Here is a 23109-nt window from a genome sequence, read left to right on the forward strand (position 1 = left end):
CCTCAGTCATATTCAAGATGATAGGGAGGAATACACATGAGGATTTTTTAAAATTTTTTTTTACATTTTTTAAAGCACAAAATGGTGGAAACCACAGAAGGGAAGAGGAGAAGACACAGGAGATGGACTAAAACAACTCTTAAGGACAGGAGAACACTATGGGACTAATCAAGACATTCAAAGAAGTTAAGCAAAGAAGATGTAATTGGAAAAAGGAGTGAAATTGCTTGTTTGGATCTCAATATCTTGTTTAGAGATAGGATGCCAGGTGCACAGGGTTGCCTAGCAACAGTACAACACTGAAAGTCAGGCTTGCTGACTTATCCAACCTCACTTTTTCTCAGGAATGTGCATATGAGCAGAAACTGGTATAGAAGTCAAGTCTGCATTGCATTCTGTAATCTGGGGGCAACAAGGCGAGAGTCTGTGAGCAACTGTGTTTGGTGGGTTTTACACAGCGTAGTGTGAGCTAGTGTGGTAAAGAGCTGGTGGATCTCTCTGTATTTTTGTTTCTTTACTTCTAAGACCAGAAGAACTGTATTACAGTAGTTAGTACATTTATCTTTGTCTTGTGAGACAATAAACACTTTATACTTAGAACTAAACAGAGTGGGACAGAGGTTTTTCTTAACCAGGAATTGTGGAAAAGGATGACTACTGGAAAGCAGGAAAACTCTGAAGTTCTGCTGGAGCTGTGGATTCACTGTTGACCCCACTGGTCGAAGTGTGGTGAATTACTAACTGATAGCGGGCCCATGCCTGGCAGGTTATAAGCCAACAGACGTCTGGAAGTCGTAATATAGAACAAGACAATGGAAACTGTCACACTCACAGGAAGACCAATTCTCTCAGAAATAAAGAGGAGAGAGACACCACTGCTCTGACTGCAGGCAGAGTTGGTCTGAGTGAAGTGGGGCGACTCCTCCCCTAGAGAGGCCACGAAGACCCTTCCTGTTGCCAATAGGGGGAGTCATCCCTAAGAAGAGTGTTATGTTCCCCTCCCCTCCCCTCCCCAATCTGGTAAAATGTTCCCCTCTAGCAGGTATACTAAATCAATCTTCCTCCACTTGGTGCCCTCCAACACAACCTGTTGGTTAGGGCTGATGGCACCTAGAAGGCACTGGGTTGGGGAAGGCTGTATTGGATTTATTGCAACAGAACGTAGGCTACGACTGAGTCCTCCTTGTTTTATTTTCCAGGAGTTTCCATTATCTGAGGTTGCAAAATCAGGTGACCTGAGGATGCAGGATTGACAAAGGGCTTTTGAGTGCTGGTGTCAAAGACCTGATCTCTTCCATGCCCTTAATTCCATAATTTGGATAATTGACCATGGCTTCTATTAAAGGTGGGTCGATTCATTGTCCATGAAGAGTTTTAATTGAACCATCGTTTATCGGGCTTCTTCTTACATATGCTTCTTTTTTGATCAAGACGGGAAAAGTTCTCCCAACATCGCAGTGGTGTTGCACACTTCGCTTTTATTGCACCGACTGATTTATAAAGGTGGTTGTCTGGCTTACCGACTACCCAATAACTGAAAAGAAAAGGAAGCACAAATCAATGAGTCAGTGAGAAGCAAATTATTGTTGTTGTTGTTGTTGTTAATTAATTAATTAATTAATTAAGAGATCTCCCCCTCTCAGAATCCTCAGATTCCAGGGCATTAAATGAAGCTGGTCTGAAAAAAGAAAAGGCTTCTTCACACAGCATGGAGTTAACCTGTGGAACTCACTTCAACAGGAGGTGGTGATGGCCACCAATGTGGAAGGCTTTAAAGCAGAGGCTCCCAAACCTATGTGGCCTACCACCTCCTTTCAGAAAAAAAATAAAAATACTCAGCACCCGCCCTGGAAACAAACCTTCTTTAACTGAACAAATAAAAGATGCAGTGACAAATTTGCATTCTTTTATGTGTATTTCTACCCAGTGCTATTTTTCTAGGGGAAAAAAAGATGCCGGAACTCACCATGAACGCCTCCCTCTTTCTCTTTGAATTGCACCCACCTGGGAGGTTCCAGAACTCACCTGAGAGCTTCTGGAACCCACCTGAGAAGTCCCAGAACTGAGTTCCTGTGAGTTCCCCCTGAAAAAGCCCTGTTTCTACCTATATCCTACAACCTAATAAAGAAAGATTAAAATTCCATGGAGCGGACCAGAGTTAAGACTGCCGGCTCAGTCCGATCTATCCCAGAGGCGGAGCCGGTGCCGCATCCTGCCTGTCAGGGGCCAAATAGGCAGGCAGTCTGCAATCCGCTTCCTGGGTCTGGGTGAAGCCCAAAAGTTCACCCTAGCCTGTGAAAACCTCTCCCCTCCAGTGCAATTGCCAGATCCAGGGGAACTTTTGTTGCCAACCCACAACGGAGCCCAACCTGGCAGTAAGCGACATTACATAACAGATGAATCTTCTCTTCTCTTCTCTTCCACCCACTTATTTTTATTCAACGACCCCTTGGATCATTCTAGTGCCCCTCAGGGGGTGTAATCACACACTTAGGGAAATGTGGCTTTTAAGAAAGATGACTTCTAGTGTTATGAGAGTAGGAGAAAGCCTTTTCTCTATTCTCTTTCTCCACACTCATTAGTTCTGAGTGGACATAGGATCCTGCGGTTCTAGTAGATTCTTCATTCTGTTAGCCAGAGCTAATGATTGACTGGGGTGATGATGGTGGAAAGCAACAATAACCACTGAATGATACTATGGAACAAAGCAAGCCTTGTGTACCTGCATTCCTACACTTTAGCAAACATTTAAGAAGCAGTAGAATTCCTCACACTTATGTTTCGCCTCTGTTCAAAGAGGCAAACTATTATATTTTAACAAGGTGGGGTCAAAAAGCATTGCTTGGTCTTCCAAAAAATGGAGAGGATCAAAACTGAGGGGGAGGCAAAGGGACATGATGCCGCCACCCTGCTCTAGTCATGGGCTAGTCATGCTGTTCGGATGCCTGATTATCGTCTTCCAAAGTAACTACTCTATTCCGAATTTAAAAATGGAAAGTGTAATGCCAGTGGCCAACAACAGAGGTTTAAAGACTCTCAAGGCAAATATTAAAAAATGTAGTATAAACACCAACAATTGGGAATCACTGGCCTGTGAGCACTCCAGTTGAACAGCCTTTACTAAAGGTGTCATGGACTTTGAAGACACTCAAACTCAGGACAAAAGGGAGAAACGTGCTAAGAGGAAGGCACGTTTGGCAAACCCTCACCGTGATCAACTCCCGCCAGGAAACCTATGTCCTCACTGTGGAAGGACGTGTGGATCCACTTACGGACTCACTGTTAAGACTGTGTTCATGGAAGACAATCTTACATGGCTACAAGTGATTGCTGCAGAAGATGAAGAACTGGGGTGATTTGAAGGACTACAGTGTTCATGCACATGGTGAAAGTGGAGAGAGACTGTGAGAAGGCATGGGTGAGGGGGCATTTGGCTATGTGGAGTCCTAGGTGGCTGGTGCCCATAAGTAGTGGCAGAGTGGAAGGCAAGGAGACAAACCATATGTGGAGCCAACGACTGGAAGAACCACCTCCACTCCACCCAAGATTGGTTGTAGGTATAAGGAGGCTGAGGACAGACTGAGGTTGGTGAGGCACATTCGCCCTACTGGACCAGCCCCTGCCATGTGGGGTGATTTCTTGTCTCAGTGTAGAAGCCCTTCATTGTTGAGCATGAAACTACTATCAAGCCCCGTCAAACTACGCAGCATTACCATTTCTGATGAAGCTGGACAATATAATATTGCTTCCTCCCTACAAAACCGCCTTTCTGACATGGAAAATAAAATGCAATGGAAATAAAATACTCTGCTGGGTTCTAGATGCAGGCAAAGGACAGGAAGAGCTTTCAATGAAGAGCAAAAAACAAATTCTTAGCAAAGTTTCTGCAATACAATAAACAGAGAAATGTTGCTTCAAGACTCACTATCGTGGTGGGTAAGTGTTATCTATCCATTTCCATCCAACGAAATGACGGAGCCCAATCCAGAAGTCATGCTGTTCGTTTTTAATTGCATTTTCCAGGAACTCCTGCTAAAAGCACAATCAGAAAGTCTTTCATAGGAATGAGAGGCCAGAATCCCCTCTCAGGTCATCCCCAGACTGTGGCCCCATCTGCACTGTGAAGTATCATACCACTTTACACACTCAATGCTTCCTCCAAAGCATCCTGGTAACTGTAGGGGTTTTTTTTGGGGGGGGGGCAAATATTTTTTTATTGATTTTCATTTTTTCTTTACAAATTAGTCACTAATTAAAACAAATTTAACATTTTTCCAAATCTGACTTCCCATATGTCTTCCTAGACATGTTAATGATTCTCCTTCATGCTGCATCATATTTCCTGATTACTTCTAGTTTATCTTCAGACATTACAAATAACCTTACAAAATACAATATTTTTACTTTTCAAACAGCTCTCTAGCAATCAATTCCTGCACATACATTATTTAACATTTCCAGTTTTGACAAGTGAGGCTACTTATCAGATTGTCAATCCCTACTAAATCATTAATTAATGTTAATTAAAATAAAACTTCCTCTCCTTCCATATGCATATATAGTAACATAGCAATCCAGTCCAATAATTAGTCTTCTTGCTGCTCAGTTCCTCTGTTCCACATCACATGTAGTCTGAAGTCTTTTTCTTGGGAGGAGCTTATCAGAGCTTGCAGGGCAGCAGCTGAAGGAGGAGCAAAAGGGTTTTCTTGTGTGTGTGTTTCTTTGTGGCTGATTAGCTGCTCTCCCTGTGCAAAGGTCAGAGGGGGCAGGGTTTCTGTTGAGTCAGGTGATTAACTGTGGGAGGAGCTTATCAGAGCTTGCAGGGCAGCGGCGCGCGCCCGGTGGCACACGCAGTTTGATCCATCTTTTAGATTTAGGGGAGCTAGTCTCAAATGTTTGTTGGGGGAGACCTAGGTTTTTTTTTGGGGGGGGGGTTATTTGTCCTGTCTTCACGCTTTTTAAGATGGAGGACCACTGTAGCTACCCCCAACGACACGTTCTCAAAATGGAGGGTGAGGGAACAGCTGCAGTCGCCTGCGGTTCCTGCACAATGTTTGCCATCTTGCCAAAGGTTGCAGGCAGCTTTACCTGCAGCAATTGTATGTTGATTGCCCTCTTAGAAGACAAAGTCCAGCAACTGGAGGAACGTGTAGCTACGCTCCAAAGAATTAGAGAGCTGGAGCTCTTCTTGGAAGCAACAGAGAACACCGTCTCCACCAAGGAGGAGACAGGGGACACTCCTGAGGCTAGTTCACCAACACAGGTGCCAGATATATGGAGAAACATGACTCAAAGAAGTAGGAGGCCCAGGGTTCGCTCTGATTGTTTAGAAATACACAATCGCTTTGAAGTCCTCTCCCCTAGCATGGAAGACGAAGAACAGACTCCATTTGAGGATCTCTCCCTCATTACAGTCGATCAGGTATATGAAGACGAGCAGCAAAGTCAGTCCTCAGGGAATGTGCAGGCGACCTTGGAACGGACAGCTCATGGAAGAACCCCGACCAAACCTAAGAGGAGGCGTGTAGTGGTGATAGGGGATTCCCTACTGAGGGGAACAGAAGCAGTGATCTGTGGGCCTGACAAGATGTCTCGGGAGGTGTGCTGTCTCCCCGGGGCTAAGATCCAATATGTAACTGAACGACTGCAAGGAATCATAAAACCCACTGACAAATACCCCTTCCTCTTGGTTCATGTGGGAACCAATGACACTGCAAGCAATAGCCTCCAGAAGATCAAAAGAGACTACGAGGCTCTGGGCAGGAAATTGAAGCAATTAAATGCACAAATTGCCATCTCATCTATCCTCCCAGTTGAACGACGTGGCCCAGGGAGAGAGGGAAAAATAGTGGAAGTGAACAGCTGGCTTCGCAAATGGTGTAAACAGGAACGGTTTGGATTCTTAGATCATGGACTTCAGTTTCTTGAAGAGGGACTTCAGGCAAGCGATGGGCTGCACCTCACAACGGTTGGGTGGAATGTTTTTGCCAAAAATCTCAGAAACCTCATCAGGAGGGCTTTAAACTGACTAATGTGGGGGAGGGAGACAGTGCTCCTGAAGGTAGGAGTCTATCAATTGATGAAGATGATCATCCAAATGTCATAGACCAAATAGAGCAAACAGCACACAGACCTAGTGGTGGGAGGAAAAAATCCTTAAATAAGAGACACGGGGGAATGATTAATGGACTTCAATGTCTGTACACTAATGCGCAAAGCCTGGGAAATAAACAAGATGAGCTTGAGCTCTTAGAACAGCAAACTACATATGACATAATAGGCATCACTGAAACCTGGTGGGATAAGTCCCACGATTGGAATGTAATAATGGAGGGATACAATCTATTTCAGAGAAACAGACCAGACAAGAAAGGAGGAGGAGTGGCGTTATATGTCAGGGATGTGTATACCTGTGAAGAGATCCAAGATTTAGAACCTCAAGGCCAAAGTGAGAGCATTTGGGTCAAAATTAAGGGAGAGAAGAATAACAGAGACCTCATTGTGGGAGTTTACTATAGATCCCCAAGCCAAACGGAGGACATAGATGATGCCTTCCTGGAACAGATGGCCAAGCATGCAAAAGGAAGGGAGATAGTAGTAATGGGGGACTTCAATTACCTGGATATTTGTTGGATGTCAAACTCAGCCAAGAGCATAAGGTCAAACAGATTCCTCACTGGCCTTGCAGACAATTTCATTGTCCAGAAAGTGGGAGAAGCAACAAGAGGAACAGCCATTTTAGATCTGGTCCTAACCAATGTTGATGACCTGGTTAGTGGGGTAAAAGTGGAAGGATCATTAGGCGCGAGTGATCATGCTCTTCTGAAGTTTACTATACAGCGGAAAGGAGCAGCCAAGCATACTAGGACTCAATTTCTTGACTTCATAAAACTTAGGGAAGTGCTGGGTGAGATCCCATGGGCAGTAATACTAAAAGGAAAGGGAGTTCATGATGGCTGGGAGTTTGTTAAGAGGGAGATAGTAAAAGCACAACTTCAGGCAATACCAATGAGACGGAAACATGGAAGGTGCCTAAAGAAGCCAGGGTGGCTATCTAAAGAACTTTTAACTGAGTTAAGGATGTGTACAAAAAATGGAAAAGGGGGGAAACCACCAAAGAGGAATTCAAACAAATAGCCAGCACATGTAGACACAAAGTCAGAAAAACTAAAGCACAGAATGAACTCAGGCTTGCTAGAGAGGTTAAAAGCAACAAAAAAGGCTTTCATGGGTATGTCTGTAGCAAAAGGAAGAACAAAGAAACAGTGGGGTCACTCAGAGGAGAAGATGGTGAAATGCAAACAGGGGACACAGAAAGGGCTGAACTCCTCAATGCCCTCTTTGCCTCAGTCTTCTCCGATAAAGAAAACAATGCCCGACCTGAAGAATTTGGAGCAAATGATTCAGCAGAGGAAACACAGCCCAGAATAACTAAGGAGATAGTACAAGAATACTTGGCTAGTTTAGATGTATTCAAGTCTCCAGGGCCAGATGAACTGCATCCAAGAGTATTAAAAGAACTGGCAGATGTGATCTCAGAACCACTGGCAGTCATCTTTGAGAATTCCTGGAGAACAGGCAAAGTCCCGGCAGACTGGGGGAGGGCAAATGTTGTCCCTATTTTCAAAAAGGGGAAAAGAGAGGACCCAAATAATTATTGCCCAGTCAGTCTGACATCAATACCAGGGAAGATTCTGGAGCAGATCATTAAGCCCTTGTAGTCTATTCCAACTCTATGATTCTATGATTCTTTAAGATAGAAACTCCAAGGTCAACCATCTTGCTTGGTGTAATTTCCCACCAGTAAGATCATAGCAACCAGCCCATAATATTTTTTTTTTTGGGAGGGGGGAGGAGGACGCCGACACTAACCACATTCTCCTAGATATTCTCCTAGATATTTCACAGTTCAAATCCATATTATAGCCTCTCCCCAAATCCGAGATTCTCGAACAGATGTGTCCCACCAATAGAAATCCCAGTTCTCCTTTGTGCAGACAAATCTGCTCCTTTCTAGCCCAGAATCCCAGAATTGTAGAGTTGGAAGGGACCCGAAGGGTCGAACCCCCTGAAATGCAGGAATGTCCTGTCTGAACTCACTGTTGGGGTTTGCTGTTAGCATGTGCAACAAGGCTTCCTTTATCAAGTTGGATCACTTGGGGTTCACTCAGTTCTTATTGTCTGCTCTGTGGGATGTAACCCACTGGTGCAGTCAAATGCAACATGCTTATTTCCCTAGAGTGGGCACAAGCAAGGGGACATCCAGTCAGTGTAACTTCCTGTTCCATTCGTCTGGAGCATCCTTCCCCCTGCATGTGATCTAGGAGATAGGCATGGCCCTGGCTCACTCCATAAAAAAGCCGAGAAAGGCAGCCATCCTCCCTCTCTTGCTAATCTCTTGCTTCCTGCTCTCCTGCAGCCATTTTGTTCTCTTGATGTAAATTTTGCTGTCAGCACATGATCTCAATCTCCATGCGAGATGAACTCACAGATTGTTATGTAACTACTAAGTAAAGCCTGATCCCTTTCAGGGATCAAATCATGAACTGAAATGTGAGCAAACCTCTTGTTATTTCGGGAGGAAAGACTTGTTTCTTTATTCTTTTAAGAGGGATAAAAGGGGACACCAGGAATAATCCATCTGGCAAGCCAGATTGGATTACTTAACTAAAGAGATTCAAACAAATCTGCAGACTAGCTTCCTGCTATATTGAAGGGAATCTGCTCTGCTACATCACTCACTACGCAGGATAATACCAATACAATCCAAGAGTCCAAATTTTAATCTGAGTTACATCTTCTTCTTCTTTGAATCCCTTCATTTTAGGAGGGGGAAAGGCATTTCTCTCTCAGCTAAACAATCTCTAGTTCTATGCCAGCCTTCCCTTCCTCCATTGTTCCAGCAGCATCAAATTACCCTGTGCAGCCTCTTGCTTGCAGTTTCCCAATCCCATTCTGTCTTATTTAGAAAGGATTATTCATGCCATTTCTATATACAGTGTTCAGCTAGCTTACCTCCTCTTTTTCATTTTCAATAATAACCAGTTTGGATTTTTGACTCTCACAAAAGCTGTCTGCCTGACTCCAGTCTACTAGTCCTTCATCAAATAAATAGAGAGCCTCTTTATATGTCTGCCACTTTTGACGATCATTTGAAGTGAGGTCATCTTTGAACCCAGCCAGAAATTGGGGGGAGGGGAGCGGAGAGAGAGAGAGGAAAACAAACAAACCAGTTTTAGCTGGACTAAAGGTCTTACAGATTTTATTATTATTATTATAGTGGTACCTTGGTTTAAGAGCAGTCCGGTTTAAGAACGAATTGGTTTACGAACTCTGCAAAAATGGAAGTAGTGTCCTGGTTTGAGAACTTTAACTCGGTCAAAGAACGGAATCCAAACGGTAGAAGGGCACCGGTTGTGGGAGGCCTCATTAGGGAAAGCGTGCCTTGGTTTAAGAATGGTTTTGGTTTAAGAACGGACTTCCGGAATGGATTAAGTTTGTAAACCGAGGTACCACTGTATTTTAAATAAAGTCACTATGAATTACATACTGATATTTCATTACAATCCAGCAAAAGACATGGTAGCTAACACTCTGAAAGGTTTGTTCTAATAAAGGACACATTTAGCCAGGTCATTTGTACTCCATTTCCTTCCCTGTTCTACTGTTTCCATTCATCAACAGATTGGTAATGCTATGAAGACAGTGGCGTAGCGTGGGGGGTGCCAGGGGTGCGAGCCGCACCGGGCGCAACATTTGGGGGGGCGCAAGTCCAGAGGGAAGGGACAAGCAATCGAGGCTTGGTTGGGGTGAGGGATCGTCGTCTCCGTTTGGCCGGCCCCCCTCGAGGAAGCGGGAGGGAAAAGAGCCGCGCAGCAGCAGCAGGGAGGAGGAGGTGGATGAGGAGGTGGAGCAGCAAAGCCGGGAGGAGAGCGGGCCCGTCCAGGAGGAGGCGCGATGCTCGGGACCGATCGGGGCTCCGGTTCGACAGGCGCCGGCGGCCGGCTACAGCCTGCCGGCCCGCGTCTTCCTTCCCCCTCGGAGAACTCAGCGGAGAAGGGCAAAACTAGTTTGAGTTGGTTCTGCGGAGTCTCTTTGGCTCTGGCGCCCCCCTACCGCTTGTCTCCCTCCTGCCATACCAGTCCCAGGGGGCACCGACCCCCCACATTGACCCTAACTTCCATGTGGTTTGCTCCTGAGTAGCCTCTGGTTGGGCAGAAGAGCTTGTCCACCTGGAAAGGCAGCCCACCTAGGAGAAAGAAAACTCTTATCCTAAACATTTGCTGCCTTGGGAGAGATCTCCCAGTGGTGGAGTTTCCTTCCTTGGAGGTTTTTAAACAGGTCGGTTGGCCACCTGTCATGAATGCTTTAGCTGAGATTCCTGCATTGAGGGGGTTGGGCTAGATGACCCTTGGGTCCCTTCCAGCTCTGTGATTCTATGAGAGAAGAAAAGGCTCAGGAGTAAACACTACACAAATACCGAGTGGAGTCCCCAACATGGTTGGATGGCACCTGGAACACCTTCATCAGTGAGGCCGAGAGGGGGGCTGTCATCTGGGCAGCAGTCAGTGGCGTAGCGTGGGGGGTGCAGGGGGTGCCGGCCGCATTGGGCGCAACATCTGGGGGTTAGGGTTAGGGGGCGCAAATCCACGAGTTAGGGGGCGCAAATTACTTTCCTTGCCCCGGGTGCTGACAACCCACGCTACGCCACTGTGTGAAGATTGTGCGGCACCCCCAATCTCTGCCGAGCAGTAGCAAGATTCTGAGAGGTTCCAGTTGCTTGCCCAGGATTGTGTTTCCATTGAGAAAATCGAGGAATAGTGGAGGTGAGTGCTTAAGAAGTATGGTTTATTTGACACATATTTAGACAAGATGCTTTAGATGAGATTCTTGCATTGCAGGGGGTTGGACTAGATTACTGGACTAGATTATGCTTGGGGTTTCTTCCAACTGAAGAATTCTATGATTCTGCTTGCAGATAAAGTCTTCAATGGAGAAGGTACAGAACATTATACCCTGGAGTGTCTCTCATTGCTCTTCTGTGTGTGTGTGTGTGTGTGTGTATCTGATCCCTTGCTAAATTTGCCTGTTTGCCCTCTGATGAAGAAATGACCAGTCCATAATTTTAATGGTAGGTTTATTGTAGCTGTGAGAGACAGAATAACAACAGGAAAACCCCCAGAAACTGAGAAGATTCTAGAGGATGGTGGGACCTTTATACCTTCAACAGCTGTGCAGATGAGGGGCTTTCAGTACATGGGTTCCCCCTATCCTCTGATTTCTCAACAACACCATCTTAAGAATAACTTACTGATTGCAGACTGGACTTCATTTGCTCTGTCAGCCCATATAAGCAATTCACCTGCTAACTTCTCAGCTTCAGCAAGTATTTCAGAATCTGAAAGGTTTGGATAATTCAGGTCAGTGAGATCTTAAACAGCTATTCAAGTCTATAAAAAGGCTGTTTCCCTATAACTTGTGACTGGCCACGCTCTAGCATTCAGGGTGGTCTGTAATCTGCTGAGCATTGGTCTGTGCTCTGGAGATCTTAGAGAGGCATTGTGATTCTATTACTTCTGTGCTAAGAATTCACCTCTGCAACACTTCTGTTTGTTACCCAGGTGTGGGACCACCTTTTAAATAAACCACAGAACCAAGGAAATTATTTCGAGTCCAGCATCCAGATTTAGAGACTCAGTATTTGTATTTAATTGTACCTTGGATCTCAAACGCCTTGGCTCCTGACCAAATTGGTTCCCAAACGATCAAATCAGAGGCCGCGCTTTGGATTTGGAAATTGAACAGACTTCTGGAACAGATTCCAATCGACTTCCAAGGTACGATTGTATTTTATTTATCTATTGCAATAGGACAGAGCTCAACTTCAGAGCAAAACCTTATATTGTAGTTCAAACACAGCAAACAAAGAGTCTTCTCATATGTCAGGAAAGGTTACAAGCCATGGGATAGAAAACACGTATAGTGTCTTCCTGCTCTCCACTTCCCCCACTATCACCTTGGGGTTGACCAGAAGTGCCTAGGACTTTTGCTCTTTTTAGGTATTGAATGTCCCACTTTGCTCTGGCCACCTAGTCTATGATCAGTCTTTAATAACACTCCTCCATCCTTCTTTCAGGAAACTTCCAAGGATATTTGCTTAACACCCTGATTCTAACTCATAGGAAAACATCCTGCCATTTCTGCTGCTTTCAGGGTTAGACAAAGAGAGACTCACAAATGCAGAACTCACAGAAATCAAGCCTCATACATTTTAAAAGGTTAAATGTAATTAATATGAAACACTATTATTAAAATAAAATATATACACCCGGGGTCTTTAATTCTTATATCACTTAGTACTGAGGATAAAATTGCTTGCCTCTGCAATTACTTTGATGTGACATTGTTTATATATTATTTCTTTTTAAAATTTCTATACCGCTTTATATTTTAAGAAAAATCTCAAAGCAGTTTACAGCATATTAAATCAATAAAACATCAATAAAAAAAAACTGAAGAAAGTCAAACATAGAGTATACAGTCAAAGCAACGTAACAGAAAACTAAAATAATATCTTAAAGATTTGAGAATAAAAGATTACAAAGGAGGTGAACTACAGAATACATGTTTAACATAGTAGGGCTGGTGAGTCTGGGCCCTGCCCCCTAGGCCAGGTGGAAAGGGCCTTGAGGGAGCGGCCTTCACGCCCCACAGCCGGGCGATGTTCCTCTGGCCTCTTGAGGAGCCTCTTCAGTGGGGCTGGTGAGTGTGGGCCTCACCCCCTAGGCCAGGTGGAAAGGGCCTTGCAGGGAGCGGCCTTCACGCCCCACAGGCAATGTTCCTTCCGCCTCATGAGGAGCCTCTTCAGTGGGGCTGGTGAGTGTGCGCCTCACCCCTAGGCCAGGTGGAAAGGGCCTTGAGGGAGCGGCCTTCACGCCTCACAGTCAGGCAATGTTCCTCCGACCTCATGAGGAGCCTCTTCAGTGGGGCTGGTGAGTGTGGGCCCAGCCCCCTAGGCCAGATGGAAAGGGCCTTGAGGGAGCGGCCTTCACGCCCCACAGCCGGGCAATGTTCCTCTGGCCTCATGAGGAGCCTCTTCAGTGGGGCTGGTGAGTGTGGGCCTCACCCCTAGGCCAGGTGGAAAGGGCCTTGAGGGAGCGGCCTTCACGCCCCACAGCCGGGCAATGTTCCTCTGGCCTCATGAGGAGCCTCTTCAGTGGGGCTGGTGAGTGGGCCTCACCCCCTAGGCCAGGAGGAAAGGGCCTTGAGGGAACGGCCTTCATGCCCCACAGTCAGGCAATGTTCCTCTGGCCTCATGAGGAGCCTCTTCAGTGGGGCTGGTGAGTGTGGGCCTCACCCCCTAGGCCAGGTGGAAAGGGCCTTGCAGGGAGCGGCCTTCATGCCCCACAGCCAGGTGATGTTCCTCCGACCTCATGAGAAGCCTCTTCAGTGGGGCTGGTGAGTGTGGGCCTCACCCCCTAGGCCAGGTGAGAAGGGCCTTGAGGGAGCGGCCTTCACGCCTCACAGCCAGGCAATGTTCCTCTGGCCTCATGAGGAGCCTCTTCAGTGGGGCTGGTGAGTGTGGGCCTCACCCCCTAGGGCAGGTGGAAAGGGCCTTGAGGGAGCGGCCTTCATGCCCCACGGTCAGGCAATGTTCCTCTGGCCTCATGAGAAGCCTCTTCAGTGGGGCTGGTGAGTGTGGGCCCTGCCCCATGGCCAGGTGGAAAGGGCCTTGAGGGAGCGGCCTTCACGCCTCACAGCCAGGCAATGTTCCTCTGGCTTCATGAGGAGCCTCTTCAGTGGGGCTGGTGAGTGTGGGCCCTGCCCCCTAGGCCAGGTGGAAAGGGCCTTGCGGGAGCAGCCTTCACGCCCCACAGTCAGGCAATGTTCCTCTGGCCTCATGAGGAGCCTCTTCAGTGGGGCTGGTGAGTGTGGGCCTCACCCCCTAGGCCAGGTGGAAAGGGCCTTGCAGGGAGCGGCCTTCATGCCCCACAGTCAGGCAATGTTCCTCTGGCCTCATGAGGAGCCTCTTCAGTGGGGCTGGTGAGTGTGGGCCTCACCCCCTAGGCCAGGTGGAAAGGGCCTTGCGGGAGCGGCCTTCACGCCCCACAGTCAGGCAATGCTCCTCTGGCCTCATGAGGAGCCTCTTCAGTGGGGCTGGTGAGTGTGGGCCTCACCCCCTAGGCCAGGTGGAAAGGGCCTTGAGGGAGCGGCCTTCACGCTCCACGGTCAGGCAATGTTCCTCTGGCCTCATGAGGAGCCTCTTCAGTGGGGCTGGTGAGTGTGGGCCCAGCCCCCTGGGCCAGGTGGAAAGGGCCTTGCGGGAGCGGCCTTCACGCCCCACAGTCAGGCAATGTTCCTCTGGCCTCATGAGGAGCCTCTTCAGTGGGGCTGGGGAGTGTGGGCTCTGCCCCCTAGGCCAGGTGGAAAGGGCCTTGCAGGGAGCGGCCTTCATGCCCCACAGCCAGGTGATGTTCCTCTGGTCTCATGGGGAGCCTCTTCAGTGGGGCTGGTGAGTGTGGGCCTCACCCCTAGGCCAGGTGGACAGGGCCTTGGAGGGAGCGGCCTTCCCGCCCCACAGCCGGGCAATGTTCCTCTGGCCTCATGAGGAGCCTCTTCAGTGGGGCTGGTGAGTGTGGGCCTCACCCCCTAGGCCAGGTGGAAAGGGCCTTGCAGGGAGCGGCCTTCATGCCCCACAGTCAGGCAATGTTCCTCTGGCCTCATGAGGAGCCTCTTCAGTGGGGCTGGTGAGTGTGGGCCTCACCCCCTAGGCCAGGTGGAAAGGGCCTTGCGGGAGCGGCCTTCACGCCCCACAGTCAGGCAATGCTCCTCTGGCCTCATGAGGAGCCTCTTCAGTGGGGCTGGTGAGTGTGGGCCTCACCCCCTAGGGCAGGTGGAAAGGGCCTTGAGGGAGCGGCCTTCACGCTCCACGGTCAGGCAATGTTCCTCTGGCCTCATGAGGAGCCTCTTCAGTGGGGCTGGTGAGTGTGGGCCCAGCCCCCTGGGCCAGGTGGAAAGGGCCTTGCGGGAGCGGCCTTCACGCCCCACAGTCAGGCAATGTTCCTCTGGCCTCATGAGGAGCCTCTTCAGTGGGGCTGGTGAGTGTGGGCCTCACCCCCTAGGCCAGGTGGAAAGGGCCTTGCAGGGAGCGGCCTTCATGCCCCACAGCCAGGTGATGTTCCTCTGGTCTCATGGGGAGCCTCTTCAGTGGGGCTAGTGAGTGTGGGCCTCACCCCTAGGCCAGGTGGACAGGGCCTTGGAGGGAGCGGCCTTCCCGCCCCACAGCCAGGCAATGTTCCTCTGGCTTCATGAGGAGCCTCTTCAGTGGGGCTGGTGAGTGTGGGCCCTGCCCCCTAGGCCAGGTGGAAAGGGCCTTGCGGGAGCAGCCTTCACGCCCCACAGTCAGGCAATGTTCCTCTGGCCTCATGAGGAGCCTCTTCAGTGGGGCTGGTGAGTGTGGGCCTCACCCCCTAGGCCAGGTGGAAAGGGCCTTGAGGGAGCGGCCTTCACGCCTCACAGCCAGGCAATGTTCCTCTGGCTTCATGAGGAGCCTCTTCAGTGGGGCTGGTGAGTGTGGGCCCTGCCCCCTAGGCCAGGTGGAAAGGGCCTTGCGGGAGCAGCCTTCACGCCCCACAGTCAGGCAATGTTCCTCTGGCCTCATGAGGAGCCTCTTCAGTGGGGCTGGTGAGTGTGGGCCTCACCCCCTAGGCCAGGTGGAAAGGGCCTTGCAGGGAGCGGCCTTCATGCCCCACAGTCAGGCAATGTTCCTCTGGCCTCATGAGGAGCCTCTTCAGTGGGGCTGGTGAGTGTGGGCCTCACCCCCTAGGCCAGGTGGAAAGGGCCTTGCGGGAGCGGCCTTCACGCCCCACAGTCAGGCAATGCTCCTCTGGCCTCATGAGGAGCCTCTTCAGTGGGGCTGGTGAGTGTGGGCCTCACCCCCTAGGCCAGGTGGAAAGGGCCTTGAGGGAGCGGCCTTCACGCTCCACGGTCAGGCAATGTTCCTCTGGCCTCATGAGGAGCCTCTTCAGTGGGGCTGGTGAGTGTGGGCCCAGCCCCCTGGGCCAGGTGGAAAGGGCCTTGCGGGAGCGGCCTTCACGCCCCACAGTCAGGCAATGTTCCTCTGGCCTCATGAGGAGCCTCTTCAGTGGGGCTGGGGAGTGTGGGCTCTGCCCCCTAGGCCAGGTGGAAAGGGCCTTGCAGGGAGCGGCCTTCATGCCCCACAGCCAGGTGATGTTCCTCTGGTCTCATGGGGAGCCTCTTCAGTGGGGCTGGTGAGTGTGGGCCTCACCCCTAGGCCAGGTGGACAGGGCCTTGGAGGGAGCGGCCTTCCCGCCCCACAGCCGGGCAATGTTCCTCTGGCCTCATGAGGAGCCTCTTCAGTGGGGCTGGTGAGTGTGGGCCTCACCCCCTAGGCCAGGTGGAAAGGGCCTTGCAGGGAGCGGCCTTCATGCCCCACAGTCAGGCAATGTTCCTCTGGCCTCATGAGGAGCCTCTTCAGTGGGGCTGGTGAGTGTGGGCCTCACCCCCTAGGCCAGGTGGAAAGGGCCTTGCGGGAGCGGCCTTCACGCCCCACAGTCAGGCAATGCTCCTCTGGCCTCATGAGGAGCCTCTTCAGTGGGGCTGGTGAGTGTGGGCCTCACCCCCTAGGGCAGGTGGAAAGGGCCTTGAGGGAGCGGCCTTCACGCTCCACGGTCAGGCAATGTTCCTCTGGCCTCATGAGGAGCCTCTTCAGTGGGGCTGGTGAGTGTGGGCCCAGCCCCCTGGGCCAGGTGGAAAGGGCCTTGCGGGAGCGGCCTTCACGCCCCACAGTCAGGCAATGTTCCTCTGGCCTCATGAGGAGCCTCTTCAGTGGGGCTGGTGAGTGTGGGCCTCACCCCCTAGGCCAGGTGGAAAGGGCCTTGCAGGGAGCGGCCTTCATGCCCCACAGCCAGGTGATGTTCCTCTGGTCTCATGGGGAGCCTCTTCAGTGGGGCTAGTGAGTGTGGGCCTCACCCCTAGGCCAGGTGGACAGGGCCTTGGAGGGAGCGGCCTTCCCGCCCCACAGCCGGGCAATGTTCCTCCGGCCTCATGAGGAGCCTCTTCAGTGGGGCTGGTGAGTGTGGGCCTCACCCCCTAGGCCAGGTGAGAAGGGCCTTAGAGAAGTGTTGTGAGTTATCCAACCCTCATAGCTGACAACTTTTCCCTTTTTTAAAGGGAAATTTCCTCATTCTGAATAGGATTCCTCACAAGAAAAAGGAAAAGTTGACAGCTATGTCCAACACTGCTTCCTGCCCTGTACTTTGGGGTTAATTTTGGATGAAGACATGAGCAAAGTGCTTGCACTAACGCACTCAGCAATATGCTCTCTTTACTGCTCTCCTTTCTGGCTAGTTAAAGCTGGGGTGTGGGGGCGCGGCATATGACTCCAGGGTATGCACATTGTGATCTTCTTGCTGGGCTAAGTGCAGTTCAGGTTGGTTGTTCGGTGTCATGGCACTTGGATCATTTTGCAGGTCTTAGAATGTAGTCTTGCTGATGTTCTGGTTTGGGGCTGAACCATTGTCTTCTGGGTACAAGAACTCCAGCACAGCTGAGAATTAGCAAGTGGGCCAAAGTGGGCCAAACTCGTAAGCCGGACCTAGGTGCAAGAGAACCCTGCTCTTCTGTGGTTTTCAGCAACTGGTATTCGAAGACATACTTCCATTAAGAGTAGAAGAACCTAGTCATTGTGGCTGGTGCCAAAATGATTAGCTGTGCTGCTGGGCTAGTGTGGACGGGAACATTTGGGATAGATTTTGGAGGCATAAAACTGAAAAAAGCTTGTGTGTGGTTGAAGATGCAGAAACAGTGTCTCCACATAAAGATGAACACTCTAATGTGGACACAGCCTACAAGTCTCTTCAGCAAACATGGGCTCCCAGTTTTATTCCTGTTGAATGCTATGAATGGGGATATGAGCTGGGGGCCCAGCATTTCCAGAGGGCAAGTGGTAAGTGAGAGGATGGAATTTACTTCTTCTTCCATCTTACTGTAGTCCAGCCACTTCACAGTGACTTTTCTTCCAGCTGAGTCAAGAGGCTGGGAAGAAGCTCTGCTATGGGGCAATACCCCCTGCTGGAGCTGGGGCAAGGAGTGGCCCTAAGTGTATGGACTATAACACCTTACTTACCACTCCTTCCTTGGAGGGATGGTTTCTGTTTGATCATGAAGTCCCTTATAGTTTTCATTGCTAAATCCATATCAGGTGATTTGTGGTCCCGTTTATGAATATCTATGGAAGAGTTAGAAGGGAAAGAAATGGTGAGTCGGCTGATGCGACAGTACCTCCACCCCAGAATTGCTGCGGCTGATTTGGAATCAAGGCTCCCCATGTGTTACCAATTTTTTAAGGCTCTTCCCATCTCAAAGGAAAAGTGTTTAATGAAGCATCAGGCAGCAGACTGGGCAACATTCCAGTAATAAAATTGCATTAAAATGAAACATGTAAATCACCCTGTGAAGGGTGGTTGATAAACTGAAGACCTCTTTTGTTTGAATTCAGCTGTTCCGACCACTCAGTGAAGCAGACCATACACTTGTTTTTCTAGGAGGAAAGTGGAACAGGGAGTTGCAAGGTAGGACAGGTGACTGCACAGGTTGCTTCATAATGTTGGCCTAAGAAGTCTGAAAGCAGTTATTGAGGGGCAAGAAACAGGCATTCATTTCAATGGGTGAGATTTAGCCACTTCCTTACCTTACACACTGGAATCAATGTGAGGTGAAAGGGCTTAGCTGTGGTTGGATTATGGTGACACTTTTGAAAGTATTCTTCATACTGACGTAAAGCCAACCAGGATAATGCTAAAGGCTTACACAGCCTAGACTTACACAGACTAACTGCTCCAAATGCAGCAAAAAACAGGACCAGGCACAGCATCACTATAATAAATGTACCAATGGAAGAGAGAAAGAACTCTTTTATCTCATGCAAAACAGCAGCGAGTTTTCCTTGATGGACAAAAAGAAAGAAAATCTGCTTAAGTATCATGGCTAACTTTTTTGCTTTTTCATTTCAACTGACAGTAATGGATCCAGAAGTACTCCTTCAGAGGGAGTCTAACCCCATCCAGAACGGGCCATATCCCACCGATCTTGTCTAGGGAACCACCCACTGACTGCACCTCAGTCTTGTCTGGATTAAACTTAAATTTAAAGGTTTGTTCCCTCACCTGGGCAAGGAGCAGTGGTAGAGAGGTAAATTCTTACCACATTGTCGATCAGGGGAGAACACAGTCTGAGGCTGGCATAGCACTAGTTTGCTTGGCTAAATGAGCCTGTTGGAGTGACAGAGCACGGTTGGCTTTTCTCCAGCCCTCTCCACTACGACTGGTCACACATGCCTCCTGTTGCTCTCCCACTTTTCCTTTCCAGTGTGTTCCTCGTCTAGGCTATGAACCAGTTCTATGTGTGCTGCATACATACCTTTTCTAGGTGGTGGTTTTCGTCTGCGTTTTAGTATTGACCTGGATGCCACATTAGATCTGGAAGAGACATTGGATCTAGAAGCCACATTGGATCTGGAAGCCACATTGGATCTGGAAGCCACATTGGATCTGGAAGCCACATTGGATTTGGAAGCCACACTGGTTCTTGAAGCTGCATTGTGGTGTTGGGTCACATAGTATGTAATTTACTTGAACATCAGCGAAAACTTGCAAAAAAGCCTTTGTGTGATAGCAGCTAAATCCCAGTAGGGTAAATTCTTGAAAAACTTGTAGCTCAGGAGCAAAATCGTAGGCAGTGATGATCCTGCAGGAATTCAGTTTTTAGCTCTACTCTGCCAGACAAATCTCATTTCTTTTTTTTTTATGGAGTAACAAGCTTGGTGTAACAGGGGAATGATGTGAACATAGTGTATCTTGATTTCAGTAAGGCTTTTGACAAAGTTCCCCATGTTATTCTTGTGAGAAAACCGGTAAAGTGTGCGTTGAATGAGGTAACTGTTAGGTGGATTTGTAGCCGGTTGACTGACTGAACCGAAATAGTGCTCACTAATGGTTTCCTGATTCAGGTAGGTAGCCATGTTGGTCTGACACAGTCAAAATTAAAAAAAAAATAGTCCAGTAGCACCTTAGAGACCAACTAAGTTTGTACTGGGTATAAGCTTTCATGTGCATGCACACTTCTTCAGATACACTGAAGGAGAAGTCACCACACCCTTATATATAGTGGGAGTGTGGCCTGGGTTTTTCTTAGAAGGGTAGTGGGAGATGGGTGATTGACTTAATGGGTATGGAAAAACTGTTGACGACTGTTAACGACTGCAATTCGTTCTACAGGAAAAAGCAAGGGATAGTATGCAGATATATAAGGGTCTTGTGACTTCTGGTGACTTCGGCTTCAGTGTATCGAAGAAGTGTGCATGCACACAAAAGCTTATATCCAGTACAAACTTAGTTGGTCTCTAAGGTGCTACAGGACTATTTTTTTATGGTTCCTTGTCATCCTGGGGAAAAGTGACAAGCGGGGTGCCACAGGGTTCTGTCCTGTGCCCGTTGTTGTTCAACAATTTTATAAACGACTTGGCTGAAGGAATTGAGGAGATGCTCATCAAGTTGGCAGATGACACCAAACTGGGAGGGGTAGCTAATGCCATGGAAGACAGAATTGGGATTTACATAGGTTTTGCCATTTCTTGAAATATTGTTGCCAAACTTGGCACAAATGTTTCCAGGGTGGGGGAGGTGGTCCTCATCACCATTTAGATACCAGGCTCCATTTTTCTGCCACTTGAGATATCATCCCCAAACTCTGCAGAAAGGAAGGCTCAAGGTCTCCCTCCCAGGAGGTATGTATGGGTACAGGAACTCTGCCTTCCTGTAATGCACTGAAGAGGAAAAAGTAAAAACAACTTACGTTCTGTGAATGTCAGGCCTCCCGCCATTTTAACTGTTCATTTGGATTGGTGCCTTATGTCATCCTGCGTTCAGAACCATATAAAGGAGTAGACAGTTAGCACAACTTCTATGAAAAAAATTAGTGGTCAAAAACCAAATCAGAGTAGCAGTCTGTAGAAGCTCACCTCTTTTTGTTGACAGGACCTTATTCTTAGCTGCCATCTTATCTCCTCATTTTGAGTGGTGTCTCATCCTGGAGTTCTTCTAAGTGACCATTTAATGGATTAGGCTATTAACATAATGTCTTGAGACAAACCTACTGTTTAAAGATTGGCTGCGGATGGCACTGTGGGTTAAACCACAGAGCCTAGGGCTTGCCGATCAGAGGGTTGGTGGTTTGAATCCCCACGATGGGATGTTTGGTCCCTGCTTCTGCCAACCTAGCAGTTCCAGAGCACGTCAAAGTGCAAGTAGATAAATAGGTACCGCTCTGGCGGGAAGGTAAATGGCATTTCCATGTGCTTCTCTGGTTCGCCAGAAGCGCCTTAGTCATGCTGGCCCCTAACCCGGAAGCTGTATGCCAGGTCCCTCGGCCAATAAAGCGAGATGAGCACTGCAACCCCAGAGTCATCCGTGACTGGACCTAATGGTCAGGGGTCCCTTTACCTTTACCTTTACTTTTAAAGAGCAGTCATATCACGCTCTTCATTATACAAGGGAGTAGACATTAAAAGCTCTCTGGCATCCTGTTCTCATTTCATTTATAGACATGGAATCTCCTATTCCCTGGATATACAGTGGGAGAGAAGCAGACTGCTTTTCTCCCACTGTAAAGGGTCAGCTGGGGCCTTCTGAATTCTAGCTTAGTGACATAATTTCATGCAAACGGCTCCAGTTCAATCCACAGTATTTCCCATCAGAAGGATCTCCAGCAGGAAGCCTTAGAAAGACCTCTCTTTTCCAGAGATCCTGGGCAGCTGTTGCCCGTTGGGCTAAACAGCACATGGGCAAGACAACCAATGGCCTTAGAAAAAGGCAGCTGACTACGAGCGACTTTCCCCCTTTCCCCTTCTGGATACCGTGGTGCCGCCCGGAGGCCTTTTTCTTCTCTCTGCCTCAGCTTCTTCCTGCAGATGTTCCTTCCTTCAACGGCTCCAACCACCTTCCGCTTTGATGCAGAACATTCCAGAGTTCCCATTCAGCTTCTGCTCCTCCCTGATTGGGACTGGCAGGCAGCCAATCAGCATTCCACATATAGCAGAAGTCCAGGAAAATATCTAGTTAATTATTGCTTACTCCACTTCCATAGTACTCTCATGCACAAAAGTGACCTTCATGAGTATCTTTGGAATGCTGCAAAGGACAGGCATGTTCTGTCCCCTTTAACCCCAGGGCTTAATGACTTCTGGAGAACTTCTTCAATTAAGTGGATGAGCGCCCCCACGCCTCAAATTGTTGCATTTTTCTTCTTCTGAGACTAAATTTGAAATATGGACTGTTATCTCACAGTTTCCTGCTTAACCCTAGGCATTAAATATTTATTCAGATATAGCAGAGTTCCACCCACCATGTCAACTACAGGCAAGCAATTGAAATTTAAAAGTATAATTTAATGGACCAAAATAACTCTTAAGGGCAGGAGAACACTATGAGACTAATCCAGGATTTCAAATAAATTAAGCAAAGAAGGTGTAATTAGAAAAAGGAGTGAAATTGCTTGGCCTATGTTTGGATCTTGTTTATCTTGTTTAGAGATAGGATGCCAGGTGCACCGGGTTGCCTAGCAACAGTACAACACCAAAAGTCAGGCTTTCTGACTTATGCACCCTCACTTTAGAACTAAACTGAGTGGGACAGAGGTTTTTCTTAACCAGGAACTCTGGAAGAAGATGACTACTGGAAAGCAGGGAAACTGATGTTCAGCTGGAAGATTGCTGGAGCTGTGGATTCTCTGTTGACCCTACTGTTTGAAGTGTGGTGAAGTACTAACTGATAGTGGGCCCATTTCTGGCAGGTTATGAGCCAATTGACATCTGGAAGTCGTAATATGGAACAAGACAAAGGAAACTGACACACTCACAGGAAGACCAATTCTCTCAGAAACAAAGAGAAGAGAGAAGCCACTGCTCTGACTGCAGGCAGGGTTGGTCTGGGTGAAGTGGGGCGACTCCTCCCCTAGAGAGGCCATGAAGACCCTTCCTGTTGCCAATTGGGAGAGTCATCCCTAAAGACAAGTGTATTGTGTTCCCCTCCC

At 48.5% G+C, this 23109-nt stretch overlaps 1 protein-coding gene across 5 annotated transcripts; it reads right to left on the minus strand.

Annotated features, from left to right (window-relative positions):
- Nucleotides 1-1173: 1173 nt before the first annotated feature.
- Nucleotides 1174-22938, minus strand: LOC310657663 (uncharacterized protein). Of its 5 annotated transcripts, none has more exons than XR_014501851.1 (10): nucleotides 21935-22938; nucleotides 21041-21119; nucleotides 20875-20938; nucleotides 19441-19614; nucleotides 18472-18562; nucleotides 18149-18250; nucleotides 11312-11398; nucleotides 9016-9167; nucleotides 3926-4029; nucleotides 1174-1534 (listed from the first exon to the last, which is right to left on the minus strand). XR_014501851.1 is itself a non-coding variant. In XM_083398693.1 (10 exons), exons 3-10 carry the CDS (start codon nucleotides 20900-20902, stop codon nucleotides 1375-1377), a joined length of 861 nt encoding a protein of 286 aa, XP_083254819.1. In that variant the 5' UTR covers nucleotides 20903-20938; nucleotides 21041-21119; nucleotides 21935-22930; the 3' UTR covers nucleotides 1174-1374. The 5 variants fall into 5 exon arrangements, 4 of the variants coding, with proteins under 4 accessions (XP_083254819.1, XP_083254817.1, XP_083254818.1 ...); XM_083398693.1 differs by lacking the exon at nucleotides 18472-18562 and adding an exon at nucleotides 18847-18897 and having other exon boundaries at nucleotides 3926-4032; nucleotides 21935-22930; XM_083398691.1 differs by lacking the exon at nucleotides 18472-18562 and adding an exon at nucleotides 18847-18966 and having other exon boundaries at nucleotides 3926-4032; nucleotides 21935-22928.
- Nucleotides 22939-23109: the final 171 nt, after the last annotated feature.

This window comes from Podarcis tiliguerta (genome assembly GCF_965153285.1).
Source record: "Podarcis tiliguerta genome assembly, chromosome: 9".
In the NCBI taxonomy this organism is placed as follows: Eukaryota; Metazoa; Chordata; class Lepidosauria; order Squamata; family Lacertidae; genus Podarcis; species Podarcis tiliguerta.